This window comes from Colletotrichum chrysophilum (genome assembly GCF_026319265.1).
Source record: "Colletotrichum chrysophilum strain AFK26 chromosome Unknown scaffold_46, whole genome shotgun sequence".
NCBI lineage: Eukaryota > Fungi > Ascomycota > Sordariomycetes > Glomerellales > Glomerellaceae > Colletotrichum > Colletotrichum chrysophilum.
Window position 1 is genome coordinate 48,299 of NW_026517333.1, and position 23,849 is coordinate 72,147.

The 23,849-nt window shown below is 54.4% G+C and overlaps 6 protein-coding genes across 6 annotated transcripts; 3 read left to right on the forward strand and 3 right to left on the reverse strand.

Annotated features, from left to right (window-relative positions):
- Nucleotides 1-818: 818 nt before the first annotated feature.
- Nucleotides 819-1,185, forward strand: COL26b_006290 (uncharacterized protein; the record flags this gene model as incomplete). Its single annotated transcript, XM_053179113.1, has 2 exons — nucleotides 819-860; nucleotides 898-1,185. The coding sequence occupies 2 exons, from the start codon at nucleotides 819-821 to the stop codon at nucleotides 1,183-1,185; spliced, it is 330 nt and encodes a 109-aa protein (XP_053036870.1).
- Nucleotides 1,186-1,212: 27 nt separating this feature from the next.
- On the reverse strand, nucleotides 1,213-2,148 carry COL26b_006291 (uncharacterized protein; the record flags this gene model as incomplete). The annotated part of the gene is made up of 5 exons (XM_053179114.1): nucleotides 1,213-1,307; nucleotides 1,356-1,523; nucleotides 1,581-1,918; nucleotides 1,972-2,005; nucleotides 2,055-2,148. 5 exons carry the CDS (start codon nucleotides 2,146-2,148, stop codon nucleotides 1,213-1,215), a joined length of 729 nt encoding a protein of 242 aa, XP_053036871.1.
- A 994-nt stretch (nucleotides 2,149-3,142) lies between these two features.
- COL26b_006292 (uncharacterized protein) lies at nucleotides 3,143-4,709 on the forward strand (the record flags this gene model as incomplete). The annotated part of the gene is made up of 6 exons (XM_053179115.1): nucleotides 3,143-3,245; nucleotides 3,298-3,311; nucleotides 3,346-4,046; nucleotides 4,098-4,238; nucleotides 4,293-4,357; nucleotides 4,414-4,709. The coding sequence occupies 6 exons, from the start codon at nucleotides 3,143-3,145 to the stop codon at nucleotides 4,707-4,709; spliced, it is 1,320 nt and encodes a 439-aa protein (XP_053036872.1).
- Nucleotides 4,710-7,473: 2,764 nt separating this feature from the next.
- On the reverse strand, nucleotides 7,474-9,314 carry COL26b_006293 (uncharacterized protein; the record flags this gene model as incomplete). Its single annotated transcript, XM_053179116.1, has 4 exons — nucleotides 7,474-8,039; nucleotides 8,174-8,269; nucleotides 8,319-8,974; nucleotides 9,028-9,314. 4 exons carry the CDS (start codon nucleotides 9,312-9,314, stop codon nucleotides 7,474-7,476), a joined length of 1,605 nt encoding a protein of 534 aa, XP_053036873.1.
- A 5,547-nt stretch (nucleotides 9,315-14,861) lies between these two features.
- Nucleotides 14,862-16,014, reverse strand: COL26b_006294 (uncharacterized protein; the record flags this gene model as incomplete). Its single annotated transcript, XM_053179117.1, has 3 exons — nucleotides 14,862-15,106; nucleotides 15,178-15,837; nucleotides 15,951-16,014. The coding sequence occupies 3 exons, from the start codon at nucleotides 16,012-16,014 to the stop codon at nucleotides 14,862-14,864; spliced, it is 969 nt and encodes a 322-aa protein (XP_053036874.1).
- Nucleotides 16,015-17,171: 1,157 nt separating this feature from the next.
- COL26b_006295 (uncharacterized protein) lies at nucleotides 17,172-18,441 on the forward strand (the record flags this gene model as incomplete). Its single annotated transcript, XM_053179118.1, has 4 exons — nucleotides 17,172-17,285; nucleotides 17,361-17,460; nucleotides 17,616-18,167; nucleotides 18,230-18,441. 4 exons carry the CDS (start codon nucleotides 17,172-17,174, stop codon nucleotides 18,439-18,441), a joined length of 978 nt encoding a protein of 325 aa, XP_053036875.1.
- Between the last annotated feature and the right edge of the window lie 5,408 nt (nucleotides 18,442-23,849).

Genomic DNA, 23,849 nt, shown 5'->3' on the forward strand with positions numbered 1-23,849 from the left:
ATAGTATATACGACAGTAGGGACGATCGACAACGATAGTAATAGGGATAGAGATAGAAATAAGGATAGCGACGATAGTAGTAAAAGTAAATTACGATAAATTAAACACTAGATCTAATATACTTTAGGGAGTTAATCATAATTATCTGCCTAGTTAGCTAGAAGTATCCGCCCGGATAGCACGACTTTTCGTGAATTCACGAAAACTGAGGTGTGAAACTGAATGCCTCAACCTTGTCCCTACGCTCACATCACGATGCTCATAGATTATGTCATCCCAGCCAGCTTTCAAGGTTGGCCATCAGGGATAACTCTGAGTAATTTGTGAACTCTTCAGCCAACAAGCTTCTTCAACTTATGAATACCGTTCTTTTGTCGCAATTCCTCTATCGCCACTCCTCCTATCGCCGTCTCTAGCTTTGCCTACACTATTCCTAACTGCTCAGACAGCACGACTTTCTGCGTTTCTTGTGAGCATTCAACGACCACATAAAGCGAATTAAATCATCGAGAGTGGAAGATTCTATTTGTGAACTACATATGGACCGTTCAAGTGAATGCAGCTCTATGAATAGCATACATGTTATTCGAGGTTTCAGCGAAAAGCTGCCACGCGAAATGCTCGACTCGCAACCTCGCTCTTGTGAGTGAATTCCTCCAGCTCACAACTTTGCCAAGACTCCATTGGCTTGAAGGAGTGATAGATGTCCTTTGTTGATGTCTTTGACAGTTTTGCATCTGAAACTGGTCAGTGTTGCTTCTCATCAACTTCGTCTAGGTCACCTACCCAGCAAGACACATGGCTAGTCTCAACTCATCATGAAGCAGATTGACAGCCAACTGCACACCTTCAGATCCGTTGTACTAATCCCGGAGAAATCAGCTTCTTTGAGAACAGCCATGGTGGCGTCTGGGTCGCACTTACTGCCAGCCCCCAGATGGGAACTCGTCCTGCGAAGCAAAAGTCCGCGCCAAGGGCAAGAGCCTTGAAGATGTCAGTGCCTCGTCGGATCCCACCGTCGACTGCAATTTTGATCTTCCCCTTTGCGATAGGGGCACATTCTCGCAGGGCATCGAGCGTAGCTGGAACGCCATCAAGTTGTCGGCCGCCATGGTTCGAAATGAGCACGCCGTCAACACCATGCTCGATGGCCAGTGCAACATCGTCCGCGGTGTAAACTGTTAAACTCGGTCAGACAGCTTCTTTGCGACCTTAACCAGTGGCTGTGTTACCTCCTTTGAGCCATACATCCAGCTTGGTGTTCTCCCGTATCCAGCTCAGGGCCTGCTCCCAATTCATGCCGTCCTCTAGTGGTCATCAGCATCTCCATAGAATGTGGGTACCAGCATTATTACCATATGTCAAGTCAAGACCTTGATCGACGAGGTTTCTCATGTCCATGCCTGGGGCAATGTTGGGATACCCCATCCCTTCGGGCAGACCAAAGGCATTTCTGTACTCGTTCAAGCGACGACCAAGCATCGGCGCGTCCACCGTCATCATGACGGTCTTGTATCCTGCCTCTGTCCACAGGCCGAGTCAGCAAGCATCATCGCAGCTATTTCACCCATTTGACTTACGCTCCGCCCGCTGGAGGATCTGCCTAGTGATGTCTCGATTCTTCAAGATACTAAATTGCATGATGTAGGGGTTCCCCTGGCCTTGCGCGATGACATCTTCGAGAGAACAAGTGGCATATGCAGAGAGTGCCATCGGGATGCCAGCCGCAGCGGCAGCTCGGGACGTGGCTACCTCGCCCTCCGGATGCGCCAACTTGTGAGTTGCTGCAGGCGAGAACCCAAAAGGCAGCGCCACCTTCACGCCGAAGATGGTGGTAGATGTGTCAATGTTGGACACATCTCTGAGGACCCGAGGCCTAATCTTGTAGCGGTTATAGGCGTCCTCATTGTCCTGGACTCTGTATCCTCGTGTCAGCTAATGATAAAAGACTCATCCGACTGCAAAACTCACGTAATCATGTCCATAGCACCTTCATTGAAGAATTCTGTTCCAGGGATGAGTCTCAGTCTCAACGTTTGCTTTAGGGCTCTAACCTTTGTAAGCCCGAGGAAGCTTCTTGGAGGCTTCTTCCTTCAGGTCTTTGATACTAAAGACCTTCTCATCGAGAGTCTTTCCGCGATTGGCCATGTTGGAGATCGTGTTCAAATTCAACCCAGGAGTAGTGAAATAAGGTAATGTGCGTACACAAGACTTGGGACCTTTACGAGCGTAAACCGGCCATCGCGATTAATGATGCAATACTGCCGCGCATATAAAAGCCATTTCGAACGCGGAAGCGGACTGGCTTGACTTGTTCCGCGTCCCCGGCCGAGTTGGTTCCTTGGGCGGTGGGGGGGCGGAGCGGCGGTTGAGCCGAGTCATATCTGACTCGGCCCGCAGCTCAACCCCGCGATCCTCCCCCGACCACTGCAATCGCAGCCAACTTCGGTTCGTGTGAAGAATTTCCTAACTGAGTTTTTTTGAGAAGGAGTGGTACAGTACCTGTTACTGCGGGACAATAACCCCGTTGACTTCTCCTCAGACGGGCTGCAGCCCTGTGGGGGACCGGGGTGGACGGGAGCCATGTGTATTGGATGCTAGCGCAGGAGGAGCTCCAACATATGGCCTATCTCTCGCGACCATCATACTTCTCTAGAATTCACCGTACTGTTCGTCGGTGCACCCCTTATCGGATGACAGTTGACAAGGGTGGTGACAATCACGCACACAATGAACCCTCTTCTCGCACATCAAGCCAGGAAGCCTGTTAGTTGGTTGGAACATGAGCCCTTTTGGGTAATAGAACGCGCAGCCTTTCAACAACTCCTGTATACTCGATAAGCAATGGCCTTGGTTGATTTGACTCGGCTCAACATTGACCTCACAGCTGTGTCGGAGCGTCGAGTATCGTAGGAGTCGCGATGTCACTCGTCGGAGAAGGCATGGTGTTGACATGTATCACGGAGAGATAGGGGAGAGGGAGAGGGAGATGTGTAGCTTTCGGGCAATATTTAAGATGCAAACAGGTCCAATGGATACAAAGAGTCTAGTCCTTGAAATCATGAAAGACGAACCTTCATGAGGTGCATCTCTCAGCTGCTGTGACTTCCAAGCAACACCCAAACATTGACCAAGTTTCGCCATGACGCACTCCACAACTTTACGAGGCTCTGGAAAGAGCTTCTTCCACAATTATCGAGTCTACCTGCTAGCAACAGTGTCTTACATGGGCTCCCTCCTCTTCGGTTCGGCCCCATCACCCCAAACATCCCATACACCCCATCCTAACTCTCCCAGGCTACGACGTCGGCGTGATGGGCGGCCTCCTCCCCGAAGAGTCTGCAGTACGTCTACGCGGGCAGGGTCATCGCCGGCCTGGGCATCGGGGGCATGAGCTCCATCACGCCCGTCTTCGTCGCTGAGACCGCCCCGCCTGAGGTCCGCGGCCGTATCACCGGGTTGTTCCAGGAGTTTTTGGTGCTGGGGAGTAGTATTGCGTACTGGCTTAACTACGGCGTGGAGAGGAACATGCCGTCTACAACAACACAGTGGAGGATCCCCTTGGGCGTGCAGCTGATTCCCGCAGGCCTGCTGCTTATCGGATTGATCCCGTTGAAGGAGTCCCCGCGATGGCTGGCTAAGCACGGCCGGAACGAGGAGGCGTTGGCTTCTCTAGCTTACATGCGTAATCAGCCGATCAATGACCCCAGCGTTGTCAGCGAGTTCAACGAGATCACCGTGTCATGTGGCGCCGACGCCGAGGCAGCGCGCCAGTCGACTTGGAAGGAGAGCCTCAAGCCGGGCGTGCGGAACAGATTCCTGCTCATCTTCGCACTCATGGTGTGGCAGCAACTCACCGGCACGAACTCCATCGGCTACTACGCCCCTCAGATCTTCCAAACTGTTGGTGTCTCGAGCGCCGATGCGTCGTTGTTCGCGACGGGTATTTACGGCATCGTCAAGCTCATCTTCACTGCTGTTTCTCTTCTCTTCGTCATTGACAAGATTGGCAGGCGTTGGGCCCATACACTCGGTGGGTTATGGATGTAAGTTGCGTACTCCCAGGATAGCTAGGTCATCGTACTGACGTGCTCCAGGTCCGCCATGATGTTCATCCTCGCCGCCGTACTAGCCACTCATCCCCCTGAGGGTGGTAAGGCGGTGTCCTCGGCATCAATCGCCATGTGCGTCCTGATCTATCTATATGTGATCGCCTACACAGGCTCCTGGGGTCCAGGGTGAGTTGCCTCCATGAGCTAGGAGGTGCGAGTTGCGGCGACTGACAAATACAGGCCATGGATCTATGCAGGAGAGATCTTTCCGACGCATCTCAGATCATACGGGGTCGCATTCGCCGGTAGGCTTCCCACAAAGACACAATAATAAACCGCAGCCAAGCTAACAGATTATCAGCCGCCACTCAGTGGCTATTCAACTTCATAGTCACCCGCGTCACGCCGCAGATCATCTACGGAATCGGCTGGAAGACGTTCATCATCTTCGCCGTCTTCTGCCTTGCCATGAGTACCTTCACGTTCTTCTTCATGAAGGAGACGAAGGGGATGAGTCTTGAGCAGGTCGATGTCCTGTTTGGGGCAGCCGAGCAGCGAGGTGGTCACCTCGAAGCCGGTGAGGAGGAGGTAGTGCACGGTGTGGAGATAGAGGAGCAAGTGAAAGGCAAATCGCAACCCAAGAGCGAAGATGATTGAGGGGGCAACTGTCTACGATAGAAACACGCCACTTCTGAATCTGGTGATTGTTGTCGTTGGCAAACACGTGAAGATGGAGGGGGTTCGGGTCACGAGGTAATGGACGACTGATCGAGTGAATGTAAGTTTAGTTCGTAAGGATTAGTTCACAGTACCGCAAAGAGGGCACCTCAGGACATCTGGAGAGTGGAAGTAGAGATCTTTCATCCGAATCCTAAGCCCCATCAGGAGCATCGTCTTTGGCCCCCTCTCGTCTTTAGAAGCGCAACTTGCGCTTTCGACCCCGAACTTTCGGTTTTGAACAATACTAAAAGGCGCACTCCGAGCCATTGGCAGTAGCCTATTTGAGGGGCCTTGTTACCAGATTGAACAAGATCTGAGCAACCCGGCTCCCAGAGGATGGGATATCGGCGCGATAGGCTCCTGAAGGATGGCGTGCCAACGAGGTATTGCTGTCATGTCGAACATTTGGAAGACGTCCTGTGTCCGTGTTGATAGAAGATATTCAAAGTGTTCCGGAGGCTTCAGCTGCAAAGTGCTTCGTCAGTCAGCGATCTCGCCAGCCGATCTCCAAATGCGCCGAGATCCGCCGGACCTCCAACCACGGCGCGCTGTTGTCAGCCTGTGGACGGCGAAACTTGCACGTCGAAACTGAGAGAAATCCCAAGCATTCAAACAAAACCAACACGGCCCATCAAGCGTCATGTCCACCGCCGCAGGATCAAACAACTCGGCACAGCGCCATAGCAGCATCCAAACATCTCCATCAGACAAGACTTCCAACATGCTACATCACAGGCGCAGTCGCGTTTGCGTCAGACCCATCGACGCAGACTCGCTTCGTCATCTTCAACACCTCGCCAGCTTCAACCCTCCAGGCCTCATCTTGGCAAACCCGCCAAGACCGCTCTCGAGAATGCAGCCCCAAACCATCGCCGACCGAACACCTATCTCAGCCCTCCAAGACTTCCGTTCATCGCCAAGCCGACCGGAGACTTTCCCGTCGACGCAACTCAAAACATACGCCGCCGAAAAGGAAAACACTGGTTTTCCCGACTCTGGAGCGCGCGCTTCGGCGAGCGGCGAAGCAGCGCCCGAGGAAGAAGAACGGATGACAATGCGGAAATGTAACCGGAGAAGAGTCCCTAAACTCAAAATTCGTTTGCGCGTCGGGTTCCCACGATAACGGCCGGAAATGCCCTCACTCTAAGGTTTTCCCACCATGGAACTTGAGGAGGGAAAGCCCACTCACACCATCGCGACGCAGCCCAAAATAAAACTCTGAAATACAGATGCAGAAGTGGCCGAATAGCGAGGGTTCTCTTATCGTGCACTTGCCACATGCGAAGAAGGCATAGCATAACAATCGTCGCATGGCAAGCGAAGCAAGAAGAGACAGACGCAGAAAGAGAGAGTCATGAAAATAAACCTTTCCACATCAAAACACCTCCCACTTTCCACCCATCCAGCGGCGCGACGCAAGAAAGATGAGATAAGGCCATATTTAAACATCAATCAATCTGAAGAAAAGGGGAATGGGGACCCAAGGACGCTAAGCATGCCCTCTAAAGAAAATTCTCCTAATTAAATCTAGACCCCCGGCACAGCGTGACATCACACCCAAACAGCAAACCACCTAAACCCCCCTGTCAACAGCTGCCCCCTAAGCCCCAACGTCACAGACCACCGCTTCTCCGTCCCAACTCCGGACCACAGAAAAATCACATGAAACGCCGTCTCGACAACGCACAAACCACCTCGTGTTTCGGACCAAGGTCCGCGACCTCCCCCCCCTCGTCCCCCGACACCTGCCAAGACCTAGATTGCTGGCACGGATTTCTTCAATTGCGCGGGATGGCAGGCTGACATAATCGGATTGCATGAATGTGCCAGCCAGAAAAGAGAGGGAGACGAGACGAGAGGGCGATGATCAGACGCCGCAGCTTGGACTGGGGCATCCCACACCATCACCACACTTTCTGTCGTTGCTTTCGGTATACCTCCTGCCACCCCAAGATTCGCTGGCCTGAAGGTGAGTGTTCAACCCAAGTGAGATTAAGGTTGTCAGGCTGTTGGCGGAAGCTAGCCCACCACCCACTCGGAGTTTGTCATGTCGAAGTTAGTAGCAATGAAATCACACGAGCTGCGCATCTGAAGAGAACATGACCGAAGAAAAAAGTGAACAAAAGATTATGTGCACTCTACTGGAATTGTGTCTTCCATTTCTTTCCAAGCCATGCTGCGTATCCTGTCAACGGAAAAGAAAACAACTCCCTCTAAATGTACAGAAAGGTTTCGATCATGAAAACGGTTTGGGTGGTCGTCGAGGAGGAGGTAGGAGGAGGGGGGGACATTAGAACAATAATACGGGGAGGTGTGTTGAGGGTTGCTCTGCCAATGTTGTGTGTGGTATCGGGGGGGTAAACGGTTTTTCATGATCCAGGAGTAAACAACAAAAATAAAGAAAAACCACCAACACGGTGCCCACGACCCATTGGCAACCAAGATTCGTCTAGTAATAAAACCATCATTGTGTGTAGACCCATTCGTCGTCGAAAAAGGTTGGACGACTCTCACAAAGAGAAAAAAACAAAAGAACACCAGAACATTTTTGTCGTAAACCCATCATCGGGGGGTAATAGTAATTGTCGGTAGGGTAGCCCCGTTGGGTGAGCGGTGCCGTCAAATATTCCAATCCTCGGGGTCATCGTCGTCGTCGTTCGTCGCAGAAGAAATGGGGGAAAACACTCAAGAGGGGATTCGATTACGAGAGCTCCTGGATGCAGGCCTGGACCTGGGCATCGCATTCGGATGTGGAAGCCCCGTTACCCTGTCCACCGTTGATAGCATTGAAGCAGGAATTCCGTTGAATGTCGCAGGCACGCTGCACGGCGTTGGCCTTGGAGATGAAAGAGTTGCCGTTGACGGAGAAGGGTCGGCTGCTATCGCCCGAGTCCGTGACCGCCGGGGCCGCGAGCCCGAGGATTGCGTTCGACGTTGCGCCTCCCTTGCCACCAGCGGATCCGGAAGAGTTACCGTTGGCGTTGTTGTTGGAGTTGCCGGAGGCGCCTCCGGTCTGGGTCGGCACCGCTGCCGACGAGGCTACCGAAGAAGTTGCCGACGAGGCGGGTTTACTGGCGGCGTCCCCGTCCTGAGCGGACGTGTTAGCATCTGCGGAACCTTGTGCATTCTGTCCGGACTGGGTTTGTGAAGTGGCCGCACCAGGGTTACCGAATCCAGGGAATTGGCCTTGCCCGAACGGGTTTCCACCGTTCTGGCCGCCAGGGAAGCCTCCTCCATTCTGAGCACCAGGGAATCCTCCAGGAAAGGCTTGGGTGTGGGTATTAGCGCGAGGGCGAGGGAGAGAGGGGGGGGAGAAGGGGGAAAAGAAAATGAAAATGCCTTGGGTTCAGTGTGCGAAATGCAAAGGGGGGTTCTAAGGTGTTATGCGTTGTTGGCATTACCTCCTTGACCGGCGCCTCGTTGTCCCGCACCAGCAGCGCGGTTGCCGCCTTGAGCCCTCTTTCCGGCGTTCTGCTTACCTCCGCGGTTGCCGCCGTCTGTCCCAGTGGTTAGCTTCAGAATCATGAAGTCTGAGGGGTTACTCACTCTGGCCGTTGTTGGCGTTCTGGCCGTTGTTGCCTCCAGCGTTGGCGTTGTTGTTGTTGTTATTGCCACCGTTGTTGCCGCCGTTGTTTCCTCCGTTGTTGCCGCCGTTTCCGCCAACGGTGAACTTGTTGCAGTCGTCCTGGGCACCACGCTGAGCGACGGGCATCAGAACAGGCTGGTGGTTGGAGGCGGAAGACATAGTGCAGACGCGGTAGTTTCCGGCGGGGAGACCACCGGTGACGGTGGCCTTCAGGTTGCCGTTGCCGTCACCGGCATCGTTGATACCCTTGAAGAACACGAACTTGGACGCATCCAGAGGCTGGTTGGGAGTGAGGGAGTTGCCCATGTCCTGGATGGTGACGTGAACGTGACCGACAATCTGGCCCTGGCCGTTGACGTTCTGAGGAGCGGAGTAGTAGGTGGCCTGGGCATCAGTGAAGGAACCGGCAGCCAGGTTGTTGACCTTGAGTTGAACGTCAAAGTCCTGGTTGGCCGCAATGTTGCCGTTGTGAGGGGGGTTCTGCAGGACGGTGGAAACCATCTTGGTGTTGGAGGGAATCTTGCCCATGACGATACCGTTGCAAGATCCAGCGGTGATCTGCTTGCCATCGGTGAGAGTGGAGCCGGAGCAGAAGTTGATGAAGTTGGCGTTGTCACTGGCCAGAGTGGTTAGTACTTTCCCGGGCTTTGATGGGCTCCGTATACTCACGTAGCGGACTGGGCCTGCTGGGCAGCGGGCGTTCCGGCAGACTGAGAACCCTTCTGGACGGCGTTGGTCTGCAAGCAGAGCTGGCCGTTGTTGGCGTTGTTGTTGCCTCCGTTGTTGTTGTTGTTGTTCTGGCCGTTGTTGCCCTGGTTTCCACCACGGTTTCCACCACGCTGCTGACGCTTAGCCAAGGCGGCGCTCAGAGGAGAGTCGATGTCCATGAAGGTGACGCCGGCCTCGGCGACGACGGCCATGCCCGCAAGGGCTGCGACGAGGTTCTTGATCTGCATCTTGATCTCGGGTACAAAAGTTGTCGAATCGAGGGAGTTCGAAGGGTGCTGTCGACCGAGTCGCTCTCAATAAAATACTATAGTTGTCGTTCGAAGGGGTGGTTCCAGACCGAGGAGCGAACAGAGTAGAGTACGAAAGGAACGGTCACAGACACCGGATACGCAGCTGAAATTGAAATGAATGAATGAATGTGAAGACACACTCCCAGCGTGAGGCAACAGGAAGAATGGAAAATAAAGGTTGGAGGGTCGAAAGGAATGATCGAAGCTGAGTGACTGCGGATTAAGAAGGGGAGGGCGGGAACAAAATAGTCTGAAATGCCAAGATATGGAGTCTTATATGCGCAGGGCTGTGGTTGCAGGCTGCTGCCGGTATGGACAGGGGACCGGGGGGTCGTGGGGACGGAGACAGGCACCCATGGCTTGCTTGGGAGGAGGAATCGTCTCCACGAGTCCAAAACGCGGCGCAGGGGAGGTTTGGGAGGAGAGGGCAGCGGGCGAGGAGAGGAGACTAGGGCTCACTGACAGGAGGAGGAGCGGTAGCAGCAGCAGCAGCAGCAGGAGGAGGCAGAGGGAGCAACAGAGTGTGCGCCTCAAACGAAGGGCTGGGGGGTGAACACATGGATGCTGCTTAGCATCCGATCCCCGTGCAGACCCATGGGCTGCGGTATGCGAACCCGCAGCGGATGACGAGCAAGGGGCGTGGGAGACGGTTTTGGGGGCTCTGGATAGCAGACTGCTGTACCCAGCAAGACGAGAACGAGGGCGGCAGAGTGGAAGAACGGCAGCGGGATGGAGTCGAAAGCGAGGCAGAGACGGAGAGGCAGAGACTAGCACGGGGGTGGCATCTGTCTGATGAGATGCGATGCGACAGCTAGCTGACAGGGGAGGACGCCTCCGGGGAGAACTAAGAACTAGAGGATTCGGGATCGAGGCGACGAGGGAAGAGAGAGATCTGAGCTTCGCCTGTGGCAGGGGTTGATGGGAGTGGCATGGGATGGGAACGGCGACAAAGTTGTTAGTAAGACAGCGGTTGTGTGTAGAAAGTGTGTAGAAAGTAGGCCCGTTGGTAGGACAAGCTACGTCGGAGCAGGGGTGACCGCTGCCAATGACGGTGGCCGTCCAGGACGGACAGTTCCCGACTCAACAGGATGGCAGGTAGCAGGTAACGGGACAGGAACTTGAGTCGAACCTGGCGGGCAGGGCAAGTTCAGGCCGTTCCGTATAGTTTGGGGGAGAAGATGGGTTGGCAGCAGCCTGGCGGCCTGGTGAGTAGCAGCGAAGTGGGAATTGGTGTTGGAGAGAGACGGCACAGAGGTGGAAATGGAAAAGTCGTCATGTCTGATGCGGCTCCTTTCGTCGCAGAATGGGGTCATGGAGGCTCCACATGGCCCCGGCGCGGCTTAGCGAGCCAATAAGGAGGTGGGGCGCCCAGGACATCAGGCAAATGGCGTTTCGCCCGAGGCGTCGATGAAGCGAAACGAGACACTGGACGACATTTTCGACCTCCTTAAGCGCGGTTGACAAGACCTTGGGTCTCTACCTTCGATACGTCGATACCTACCTTAGATGCCTTAGTACCTACAGAGTAAGGCAAGGTAAGGTTTGACCGTCTGAGCGGCGCCTCCTCCGTTGCAATCTCCCTCCTTCACAGCATTAGGAATAGCAATAGCAGCAGCCAGCGAGACACCCTTCAGCGCTCATGACAGCCTGTCAGCCCCCCCTGCTTAGGGCGTTGAGACGGATGGCACGCTGTAGTTTTTGGCTCCGTCGACAGCCAACTTTAACCTCAGTGCCCACCCCAACGGTGCGGATGACCTTAATTCCTGAGTCGCGAATTATGGTTAGCACCTCATGCTAAGCCTTGAGGGATCGCCCATGATTTGCTTCCGGACACCGGCTGCCCTTCAGTCTGGATTGACGCCCAGACGAGTGACGCGCACGCTACAAACGTTGGCTGCCGTCCGTCCAGCGCCTGCACGGTACCACGGCATCACGGCGCCAGCAATCCGTTCTGAGGAACACGCACGCACACCAGGCATCGTGATGAACGCGATGGGTTTTTCTGATTGCCGTCGCCAGTTCGGCGATCTTCCTTCGAGCCGCGCTGTTTCTCGTTTTCGAGTTCGTCCGACTCCCCCTTTCTTTTCCGTGGCTCGGTTTTCTGTGGTGCTTTGCGGGCACCCGCGACACGCAGCGGTCTCAGTCTTGGCCGGAGAGGAGCGGCAAATGGATGATTGGCAGCGGAACGGTCTGAACGGTTCGGGGGTCCTCAACGGGGCGAGACACACATAATGTGGTACAATGTTAGTGCGACGGCCCGTCAGTCGCACCAAGACGATAACAGCCGCTGTCTCGTCCTGCCCTGCCCTGCCCGACTGCATTACCATCGAAGCGCCGGCCTAAATCCGGGACGGCGGCTTCAGCAAGCTGGACTGGACTGGACTGGACGGGATCGCTGTAACCAGGCGCATCGCATCGCATCGTACCGCATATCAGCATGGCATCATAGGTGCCTGCCAAATCCATTTCAAATCTCTACCGCATTTTGTTCCACCCAAAAGCTTGCTCCTAAGGGCTCCTCCCCACCGTGGCACTCGAGGTATCGTGTGCCTCGCTTGCATCGTGAGCGAGTGCCTCGTATTGCTTGGCGAGGAGGGCACGGGTGGGCGGCTCCTCGGCGCCGGTCGTGGGGGGCCGCGGAGTTGACTCGCCGGTTGACGGCAGCAGCAACGACGCCGCGGTGTTCTTCTTGCTGTGTTGGGTCGGAATGTGGAGTTTCGAGGAGGAGGCGGCACAGAAGCAAACAGCAAAAGTGCCCGCAAGGAGGCCAGCATGGGGATGCGAGAGAAGCGAGGACGAGGGCTGCGATGCGATGCCCTGCGCGCGCAACGGTGATGGCATCAAACATCCAATAAACCTAATCTTCCACTCGGCAACTTCGGATGACGGCCAGGCCCCTGGGACGAGTGGCTGCGGCGCCCCTCTGTCTGACGGTTAGAGAAAAGAGGGCGAGCCACCCTCACCAGAAGACGAGGCACGCAAATGCAGGGAATGCGCTTTTTGGTGTGGTAGGTGTTGGTGTCAGGAAGGAGACGTGCCTCCTCGTGCTCCTCTGGGCTTCTCCTCTGCCAAAACGGTGAGAAGGAGCTGTGCACTGAAAGCTGCCCGCGTCGAGAAGGAGGGCAGGAGGGCGGTACGTACCCCTGTGCCTTATCTCCCATCTCGCTCAGTCCCTACCACCAGCACTCGGTACCTGCAGCGGCCCCGTCGCGGAGATCCCAAGAACCCACAACGGCCGTCCAAATGAGGAATGGTCAGGTTCACCCCTTCCCTTAACACACTTTTAAGGTTGCCTCTAGCATCCCGTCCGCTAAGACCCGCCCCGCCTTTTCAACCCTGGCACGCCTGGGAAGCTCACACTCGACGTGGGACCGGCAGGGGCAAGACGTGGAGTCCCTGGCCATCGGCGCTGCTTCACCCCGTGTCTCCCATCTACCCTCCCGCCGCTCTTCCATGGCTGCCCATGCCGCCTTTGCCATTCTTCCTCTGTTCGTCTCTCTCGAACGGCCTGCCTGTCAATCCGTCGCTGACTGGACGACGCCTCCTCAGTCGGGCTGCGATTGGACCGTCGGCGTCGCCCTGCATGAGCCATCCGAGAAAAGTCAATCTGATCTTCCTCATGGCCAACCCCTGGACGACAAGATGCTTATCCATGGGATGACGGTTTCGATTTGCATTTCGTCTGTTATTTTGCAGTGTCAACACGTCGTATACGACTCGACAAGTTGCCCATTTTGGCGCACTCGAGGTCTATTCTGGATTCTGGGCTGTCGGGCAATTTTTAAACGTTCCTGAGTTTAATGCTATCGATCGCCCACACCCAATTTACGAGCAATCTAAACTGACAGATAGCCTTGCCATAGCGCCAACGCTTTTTCCGTTTCGGTGGATGGCACGGAAGTCCGCCAACACCCATACTAGCACGTTTGGCTCGCCTGCCGTCATCGGCGTGGGCTGCTGGAGAACCGGCATGGGGGACGGGCAGTCTTTCTGGCCGATGGCAATTCTGTGCCGCTCACGATATCAATACGAGCCGTGTTTTCCTCCTCCTCCTTCCCAAACAAACGGGTCATCGGCTCGCTTGAGGTCATTCGTCCCCAAAAGATCTCCTCGCGAAACCATAAAATTTGCACCAACACGTCCAGCACACCAAGCCCTCGGCACACGGCAAGCTGGTGCCCCCCCATCTTGGTCTCATCATCAGCCCCTCGAGATGCAGGAACAATCAATTAAAGGGCTGGTCTATCAAGTGAATCCTTCCTTCGCCAGTGGCCCACAGATCCGGTTTGCCTGCTCGATGCGACTCCGGACGGCAACCCCTGCACAGACAAGCGAGAAAAAGTCGAGAGAGAGGCCCACCGCACCTCCGCCAAGGGGGCGCACCATTCTGCGACACGAGGCTGAGTTTGAAGCCTGTGCCAAAAAACCAATGGTGAAACAGGTTCACCTCAACTTTCTTGCCCGTCTTGTCACTCGTGTCAACCGGTCCAACCTCGCTTCCGCCACACTTCCCGTCGAACCTCGCTGCAGGCATTCTCCTCGAACCCGGGCCGCATGCCTGCCTTTCATCCCAGCTCGGGACGACCATGTTGAAACTCGACGACCGTCGGAAGAGGCAAACACCACCCTCGCCAAAGGAAGGAACAAAGCATGGACCGCCCGTCGCCGCAATATTGCGCTGAGAGATGCGCAGAAGCCGTGCCAATCCCGTCCAGCAATCCTGCCATGCGCTTCCAACGGCATCCAATCCCCTTTGCGCCTCTTGCTGGGACTCGGACCCTCGGCAAGGGCATCGAGAACGATGGCAGCCCTCCCTCCACCTTGCCAGACGTCACCTATCATCCCAAATGCCACGCCCCGCCGCTGTCACGGCTGGACTTGAAAGGTGACGCTCCAAGGACAGATGGCGGATTCCAAATCCCCCCGCCCAGGACGTCGACATCACGCCACTTTCCCTAGGCCAGGAAACGTTTGCCGAGTGTCGCTCTGGGAAACATTCTTCCCTTGCTAATCAAACCTGCGCCGTCATCAGAGAGACATTCTGCCGCTGTTGGGCCGTTGAACGCCCGGCCAAGGCTACAACGCCCCCGGCGTGATCACCTTCTTCCGCAACGCCGGTCCGTCAAGCACTCTCCGGGTCCGTGAGCTGCCGATCCAGAGGCTTCGGTACCGATCAGACTTATCAAAGGTCACGTTGGCAAAGCTGTCAAAAGCCCTTGGCAAGCCACCCATCGGCCATCGTCAGATGGCCCGCATTGTGGTCGGCCTCAGCCCGATGCTGCACCTGAGCGGAAATACCATCGCGCGGAGATAAGCAGAATTCAGATTACGCAGTATGAGCCCCCAATCACAGTCGGCGAGGCAAGCCAAGCTTTCGCTGCCTCAAAACACGTTTTGCCCTGCGGGAGAAACGAGGGGATCTACTTGTAAGGAAACTGGAACGGGGGTCATAATCGACGGAACATGCTTGGCGTCTCATCTCCATCACAATTCCTCCGAGCCCATGTCGGCGCCGCCCACATCGGTGTTGCCGTCCTTGTTACCCTCGGCGCTGTCCATCTTCGTCGTCCCCGTCGTCGCCTGCGTATACGCTGCTGCAATAAGGTCGAGCCAAGCCGCCATTCGCACGCCTGCCTTGGCGACCTGGAGCTCGATGACTGGCGCCGCCTTCTGGAAGTATTCACCCCCGAGCTCCTGTCCGGCGATCGCACGCGGGCCTTCGGGGAACACTTTCAAGCTTAAGTCAGTTTAAACGTCACCACGCGGGTTGTGGGGAGCCGTCCTCGGGCGATCGACATACCGTGGGTGCAGACGAATGCGTTTCCCTCTCCTGCCCACGCAAGGGCAGTCGCCTTGACGTCGTTGAAGTCGAGCGTCTTCAGCCAATCCGCCTTTTGCGCGGCGAACTTGCCCGTCTTGATCTCATCCGCGAGCTCGTCCGCCCAGCGTTTCGCGTTGTCGTACGGACGACGACGAGCGCCACCGATCAGTTTCTCAGCGATGGAGCTATCCCATACGTGGTGCAGGTTGAAGTCGGTGCCATACCACTTCACGTGGATTCCGTTGCCCCCTCGAGCGACGTCTTCGTTGTGAAGTGGCTGGTGGATATCGCCGATGAAGTGGACGACGAAGCGAGCCGCTTGATTGCGCTCCCAACCGCTGAGCTTCGTATCCAGCGACCTGGTGGTGTAGTTTGCTAACGCAGTGACAACGCAGCCCTCCGCCTTGCAGTCCCTTTCAAAGTCGATGCCGCAATAGTCAGGCGGGCTGTCGTGGGCATCGATGAAGTGGAAGGGACCCGTGAAATGACCCCATCTGGTGTAGCGAATGGTATCGGCCCACGTTGCCACACCTGCCAGGTAATGTTCGGTGTCGTTCCGCAAGAGGTCCTGGAAGAAGGTCTCTGTGGTGTTGGCAACGAAGTGGCTTGCGATGTATGCGGTTGTGATGTGGCCCAAGCCTGCAGCGATGACGGTCAGCGGCAGTGACAACACTGGCGATACCGGAGACCAGCGCCTCCACCGGAGACGACTCCGGGGACGGCAGACGGGGCTGGGCGAAAGAGACACTTACTTCCCCACGCCACAGCACCAGGCAGGGACGCGCCAAGCAGCGCAACGGTGCTAGACAGCTTCATGGCTGCGTACAACGAAATCACGGGTGGTATCGGGGTCGGATTCGGTGGCACAGTGCAAGCGACAAGTCCAAACTATCGCGAGATTGAGTACGCAAGATACGCTAGAAAACAAGACAGCAAGCGACGGAGACCTTTCAACCAAATACACCGTCCAAAGACAAGGCCGGACGACGCGAGCTTAAATGGCGACGCGTGGTCGGGTCACCAGCGCATCTGCTCTGCATCCCCCACGTCAACAGGCCGCAGTGCAGGCCGGCAAGTTGGCCGAGGAACGGACCTCACCCAAGCATCTGCAGCACGCCTACCCACCATCAAGACTGCATCAGCCACAGCGAATCATGGCGGTGCAGGTGAGGGCAGCCACGTGCCCCTGATCTGGCATCGGAAAAAGATGACGCCCGACGGATGTCCGGTGACCAACGAGTGGTGCCATTGAATGCAAGTTCCTCTGACAGTCTTCGATTGGTCACCGCCATCAGCAGGATCAACGGGCTTTTAAACTTCGGATGATGGGCGCCCATCGCATATGCATCAAGACAGCCAATCTGTGCAAATCTGGGCTGAGCTAGCCGGTTCATCTCGATGCTGATGCAAGGCAACAAGTAAGCTTGCCTACGCAGTAATGCTCTTTTCAGTGAGGCTTCTTCATCTCAGCTCTGGCTTGCAGCTCTCAGCTGCGATGACCAAATAACCTCGTCTCATTGGCGTGCTGAGCTCAGCTTCTTCCCACAGCACCCACATCAGAGAAAAAGTGGCGGTAAGCCCGCCTTTCCATCAGGTTTTGCGGGAGACTGGAGTCATGCCACACCGCCGTGACCCCCACTAATTTCCCTCTTGAGCGTGTCGCCAAGGTTTTTTCAACCCATTGGCTATGTCATGCAGGGTCCCGTCTCTTATCGCCGCGCTTGACCGCAACCGATAGCAAGATAACGGCGAGCAAGGTGGATGGTTGGACGACGGGTGGCTATCCGTAGCCGGCCTATCAATTCCTGCTGCGTGACTCTGCTTCCAACCATCCCACTTGATCTTCCCAACCCACCTGACCACGGCCAGACACACGACAAAAGGCGGCTCTGCTTCTTCCTCTCCCCTTGCTTCAGCAGACGTTACGCCAGTCCTGCACTGTTCAATCGCGTCTTCGGAGGAAATCAGACACCATGGCTTCATTCGCCGTTACGGCCTACGCCGCCTTATCGCAGACACCCAAAGTTGAAGATGCGTTATCCGGCATCTTTGGCAGCATCAGCTTGACCGCCTGGATCTGCCTTCTGGTGCGTCTTTCTGGAGAGTCTCCGAAGCACGTGAGCATCATTTTCGAATTGCCAATTTGCTGACGTTGTGAATAGCTTCCCCAGCTTATCGCCAACTACAAGGCGCAAAGCGCAGATGGCCTCTCCATGGCCTTCCTCATCGTCTGGCTCCTCGGTGACGTGACGAACCTGCTAGGTAAGAAGAACACGACCCCGCGATACTTTTGACGCCTCCGAAACACCACGCGCCCCAGTTCTCTGTCTGCCAAAGTCGTCGTTACGACCACCAACAACACCGAAAATTTCTCCCACTAAGAGAAGCACGCACTGACTCGAAAAACCTCCGAACAGGCGCCCTCTTCACCCACCTCGCGCCCACAGCAGTCGCCCTCGCCTCCTACTTCTGCGTCGCCGACCTCGTTCTCATCTCGCAATGCGTCTACTACAACACCAAGAACGCCCGCCGCGCCTCCCGCCGCCGCTCCTCCGCCCACGTCACTGCGACCGGCGCGGAGCCCACCGAAGACGAGCCGCTCCTCGCGCGCCGACGCTCCTCCTCCGCGGGCCTGCCCGGCTCCCACCGCCGCCACGCCGTGCACAACGAGAGCTCACTCGACCCCCTCCGCAAGATGGTCACCGGCGAGGACGAGACCCCCGACAGCAACCCGTGGCTGCACAACACGCTGAGCATCTTCGCCGTGTACCTCGTCGGCGCGTTGGGCTGGTTCGTCAGCTACAAGGCCGGCGCGTGGAACTCGCCTGACATTGACGTCGGCGCGCCCGAGGAGGTTAAGGGCACCATGGAGAAGGTCGGCTTGTTTCTGGGATACGTCTCCGCCGTGTGCTACCTGTGCGCGCGCATCCCGCAGATCATCAAGAACTGGCAGGAGAAGTCTTGCGAAGGTACGTCTCTTTGGGTATCTGCTTTTCGAAAGTGCAACGCGTGCTAACGCAGTATTGAACAGGTCTCGCGCTGCTCTTCTTCCTCCTCTCCCTCACCGGAAACTTCACCTACGGCGCCAGCCTGCTCGCCTTCAAGCAGGACAAGGACTACCTCCTCAACGCGCTCCCCTGGCTCCTGGGGTCGTTCGGCACCATCGCCGAAGACTGCATCATCTTTGTGCAGTTCCACCTCTACTCGGGGCGCCGCGAGGCCAAGGACGGAGACCAGGCGTGATTGTGGAATGCATACGCAAGTTGTCACGGAAACCTGCATGTGCGCGCTTGCGAGGCCACGCCAATATGCATCTTGTCTCGGTCGGATCTAGAGACATGATTCATCTTGCATTGGCCGGCAGCAGCTGAAGAATGTCGTGGATTTTTAATTTTTGCATGCTTGGGAGGCTCGGGTGGTGGGGGTGTTTGTACCAATTACGACTTTGCTGCATTTCCGGCGTTATGGGTTTGATGGTTTTTAATGATGGGTCACCTCAGGTGTCTGCATTTTCGGTCACAATGGTCTTGTCGCCTCTGACCATGAAGCATAGCTGCATATATAATGAATGCCGAATTTACGCTCTGATTTCTCTCAAGATCTCTTTTTAGTGCGTCAGATATCGAGTGAAAAGTTCTTGCGATGATTACCGACTATTGAACAGAATCTGATTTACTCAATTCGATGACCTACTATCTCAGTTGTGCTGGCTGAGAGACCTTGGGGGCAGGTGGGGCGTGTCGCGTGCCGCGCATCATGGGTCACGTGAGCAATGTCGAAGAGCAACAAGATCGCTCTTTTGATAACGTTAGGCGAGTAAGAATGTGAATCCGAGCCTTCGACTGGTTCAATACGGTTTTATGAACTATTCCAAGAGGTTTGGAGGTGATTGGAGGGTATTGGGGGGGTTCTAGGTAAACCATTATCATCGTCTTCTTTTGCTGTGAGTTTTGACATAAAAACTGTACAAAAAACACGCAACGAAATTGGCAAATGTCGCCACTACTGGTAGGTGATTACGAAAAACACCATATTGGTAGAGAAATGGCATTTGATTCACCATATAACTTTATTTCATCACAGAGAGTTGGTTATGCGGCCGGAACCGAGTCATCTATCACGTCGTCGCGTGAGGAACACCTGGATCTCCTCGGAGCGAGCTGCGTAGCGTGCCGCGCTCCCGACGGACACTTCGACCGATTAAACATTCAAGTTACGACGGAGATGCATGGGGGATGGAACTTAAATCTCGCGAGCACGTTTTCGGTTCTTTGTAGATGCTGTCGTCGCGGGCTGCCGGTCCCGACGGAGATGCTGAAAGGTGTAGCTAACGTGCGTATGCACATGCATATGCACACGTGTAAGAGGACAAACTCAATCTCATCAAGTCTTATCAGTAGTCTGGAGTGTTGCTGTGAGCTGCGCCCCTGAGGGCTGGTCAGTTGTAGTCAACGACGCGACGCGATGAGATGGAGGGATGGAGAGAGGGAGAGAGTCAGGCGCGGAAAGTTAAGCGGGATCTTATCTCTGGACATGAGTCGGTTGATGGGCTGCTTGGATGATGCTGGAGGGGAGGAAGGTGAGGGTGAGGTTTACCTCGTGCTCGGGTCCCGAGGGGGAGTGGTGATGGCGGTTATCCCTGTTGCGGGGGAGGGGGAGGGAGAGGGGGATGGGGAGGATGTGGTTTGGTAAGTGCATTGAGAATGCCATGTCGCGTGAGATGTCATTTGGTAATGGGGAGAGGATGCAGGTTTCATGGAACGGCGGGCATGTCATTTAGGCTCTGGTTGGTGGTCATGAGGGACTGAGACAGCTCCCAGGCTGTGACTTTGAGAGGCTTCGGACTTGTAAGGCGAGATGGGGCCTCTCGGGTTATTTGAACGAGCTGCCCGCTATTCAGAACGGCCATAGGTATGATATTGGTGTTAAAAGCAGTGGTGGGGATGAGCAAGTGAACGTTGGTCTTTGGGATAGGTCACGATGTCTGAGGGAGCTGTGATAGAACGTAGAAGCCGCGAAGTAAGATCCGGGATAACACACGGGGAACTCCCACGAGGTCTACTGTAATTGGAAGCTCCTCCGTAAACGTCTCTGCAACTAATTGCAATCCATAGACGTTGCTTTATTGGTCGTGTAACGCCTTGCCGCAATTGAGGGGAAACCGTTCAGTCGGCGGGAGAGGCCGAAGCGAGACCGTAAAGATCCAGTGGAATGCCCCACTATAGACACTCATGCGCCGATAACGACCCACCCTTCGGATCCGATCGGGCACAATAGGTGGAGACAATCAGCGCCGATGTACCGAGCCGTCACTGACGGCTGGAGAATAGACCAGATAGTTATGAGAGTATAAGTCTGCCTTTATGTTCCAGACAGGCTGCGGCAACCTGGTCGCGAAGACTTCAATGCTGATTGTTACACTAAACCACTCCACATTAGATAGCCTCAATCCAATAGGTTTCTGTTTTCTGCTGACAGCAACTGTCAGTTCATTCTGCCAGGTCTCAGAATAACCCATGCATGACTATTGATGCAGGCTGCAGTTCAGGCTCTAGTCAGGCTGCGTTGGGCTACGTAAGCCGACATTCCCTCCATGCCCGAGAGATCTCCAAATTTCTCGACTTTGTCATTTCTTCTAACAGAAGGTGTCTTTGATGTGTGTTGTGAGTTAAATTGGCTTGTTTATCTGGATCAACAGCCAGAAATGAAGTGGCTTTCCTCTAGATTTCGAAATGCGGACCGAAATCGCCCCCAAAAACCACCATCAGGACTTCCCGAGCCGCTACCCGATCAGTTTCCATCAGGCATCAAATTGCTCCACAGCCCGGATGGTGATGTTCTGGTTGAGTATGCTTGCTAGAAGTGATCAGAAGCTCATGCGAACAACCTACTGATAATGTGTCTCCAGCATTGTCTTCGTTCATGGCCTGACAGGCAGCAGGGAAAAGAACTGGACTGCCCACGGCGCGACTGAACCGTGGCCGAAGATGCTTCTGCCTGCCGAAATACCCGATGCGCGCATACTCACATTTGGATACGACGCAGACGTTGTGAATATGAAAGGTGTCGTGTCAACGAACCGCATCGCCAATCATTCCTGGAAATTGTTAACGGATCTTGCTCGCGTCCGCGAGAATGACGAGACGGTTCGTCTGTGCCAAGCCTTAGACGCGTAAGACCATCACCGCTGTTAAAAACACGCAGAACAACCGACCCATCATATTTGTCTGTCATAGTCTAGGTGGGCTTGTATGTGAAGATGTAAGTACGCAGCCCTTACAAAGAGCGGAAGACCGTTCTGAGCTCTCTCGCGGCTACAGGCTCTCGTGACTTCTAGATACCGACCAAACGGGCACCTCCAAGCCATAGTCAACTCCACCAGGGGAATTGCATTCCTTGGAACTCCCCACCATGGGGCAGGCCTCGCAATATGGGCTGATCACTTTCTCAAGTGGATTAGCATATTCAAACAAACTAACAAGAGTACTGTGAAGACTTTGCGACGTGATTCGGAAGTTCTTGCCAGGATTCAGGACAGTTTCCATACAATAATTCAGTCTCGCAATAGGGACACAAATACTTCCATAGAAATCACGTGTTTCTTTGAGGAACTCCCGATACCGGGAGTAGGTCTGGTTATTACCCCCGAGACACCGTATGATACTCGTCTAGAACTGCGCTGAATCTATCCTAGGTTGTACCACAAGATTCCGCAGTCATACCTGGATATATTCCCATTGGAATACATAGCAATCATCAAGATATGGCGAGATTTGATAATGGTGATGACTCCGGCTTCAAATCGGTCTGTGCCGAACTTCAGCGATGGATGAAAGGGCTTAGATCGCGAAGAAATGAGGCTGCACCAGCGACTCTATCTCACAGACCGAATATGATGACAGAATTGAGTCATGTGGAATTGCAAGCTGGAAGAGGGGCGCATTGTATGTTATGAATTGATTCACGGAGATCGTGCAGATCCAACTGATCCAATGCATACAGTCATGGTGCGTGGTCCCAAGAACTGCAACTTTGTAGGCCGTTCGGAGATCTTAGATCGTTTGAAAGAAGAGTTCGGCCATGGAGCGAGATGTAAGGTGTTTGGGGGTCGATCACGAGCTTGCCTGTACGGTTTGGGTGGCGTTGGGTCAGTAACAATGATCAATTCAACGCGAAGAGAATTACTCGGCTAACATGATCAAAGAAAGACACAGATTGCACTCCAATATGTGTACTGGCTTCATGAAACACGTCCAGACTTCTCGATATTCTGGGTACATGCCAGTAGTGAAGCTCGCTTTCGACAATCTTTCGAAGACATCGCCGAAGAATGCGACATTCCTGGGCGACACGCCCCGTCCGTAAACGTTTTATCGCTAGTCCAGACATGGCTTCGGCAGCAATTACGACACCCGTGGCTCTTGGTTCTAGATAATGCAGATGACGAATTTCTGTTCTATCCAAAAAGTCCATCTTCGGCTGGAAGTTTTGCTACCAAGTATGAGAAGGGCAACGGCAAGCAGGGGCTCGGCCACTTCATACCAGAGTGTGGCCAAGGTTGCGTTTTAGTAACCACCCGCAACAAACAAGCTGGTCTGGACTTGGTCTTCGGTCAGCCTATCGTTGAAGTGGAAAGAATGGATGACGAAGAATCTGCTCGGATGATCAGCGCCATGACTGGAGCCAAAGACTTACTATTTTCCAAGTCTTCAACATTGTCCAATCGTCTGGAAAACCTTCCATTGGCGCTGGCACAGGCGTCTGCCTTTATCTCAAGAAACAGCATCACGGTTGACAGATACCTAGAGCTTCTAGATAAGAGCGACCGCAACTTTGTGAGCTTGCTCTGTCAGGATTTCACGGCTGTAGGAAGGGATTCTGAAATTCCACCAGCTGTTATGCTGACTTGGGTCGTGTCTTTTGAGCAAATTGACTTGCAGTACCCACTTGCGAGTGAATTGCTCTCACTCATGGCTTTCTTCGATTGCCAGACAGTTCCCAAATCGATTTTACTAGTAAGCGTGCACACGGATTACTGCATCATTTGCGGAGCATAGTGAAAATTCAAGCAGCGCAAAGCATTACTGAGAAAACAGAGGAAAAGCATCAAGAATCGGCAGATTGGTATCCAAGTCTCAAATCTGGTACTTCGGAGACGGCATCAAATTCCAAGTCTGGAGATATATCTGAAAATCTTGCTTCGGAAGAACTTCATAATCGAGAGGAAGCCGACTCTGTGGAAATCGAAAAGGCGCTAGGGGTTCTAAAGGCATTTTAGTTCATCGGAGAAACGAACGATCATCATTTCGACATGCATCGACTCGTCCAGCTAGCTACCAGGAAGTGGCTGGTCGGGAAAGGATGCAGCGGAGCTTTTGCAAGTAAAGCTCTTGGTACCATTTCCCGAATCTTCCCTGGAACAACATATGAAAATGCGGAGATCTGCAAGAAGCTTCTTCCACACGCGCACGCGGTATTGAGCAACCAGTTTGATGAGAATTATCAGAATGCTTTGTCGTTGGCAATGCTTCTGTCCAACTTGTCAACATTCTTTCTCAATACAGGCCAGATTAACTTTGCGGTCAAAGCATCACGGCGAGCCTTGGTTTCAACAAAGAAAAGTCTAGGAGATACGCATCCTGTACTGCTTA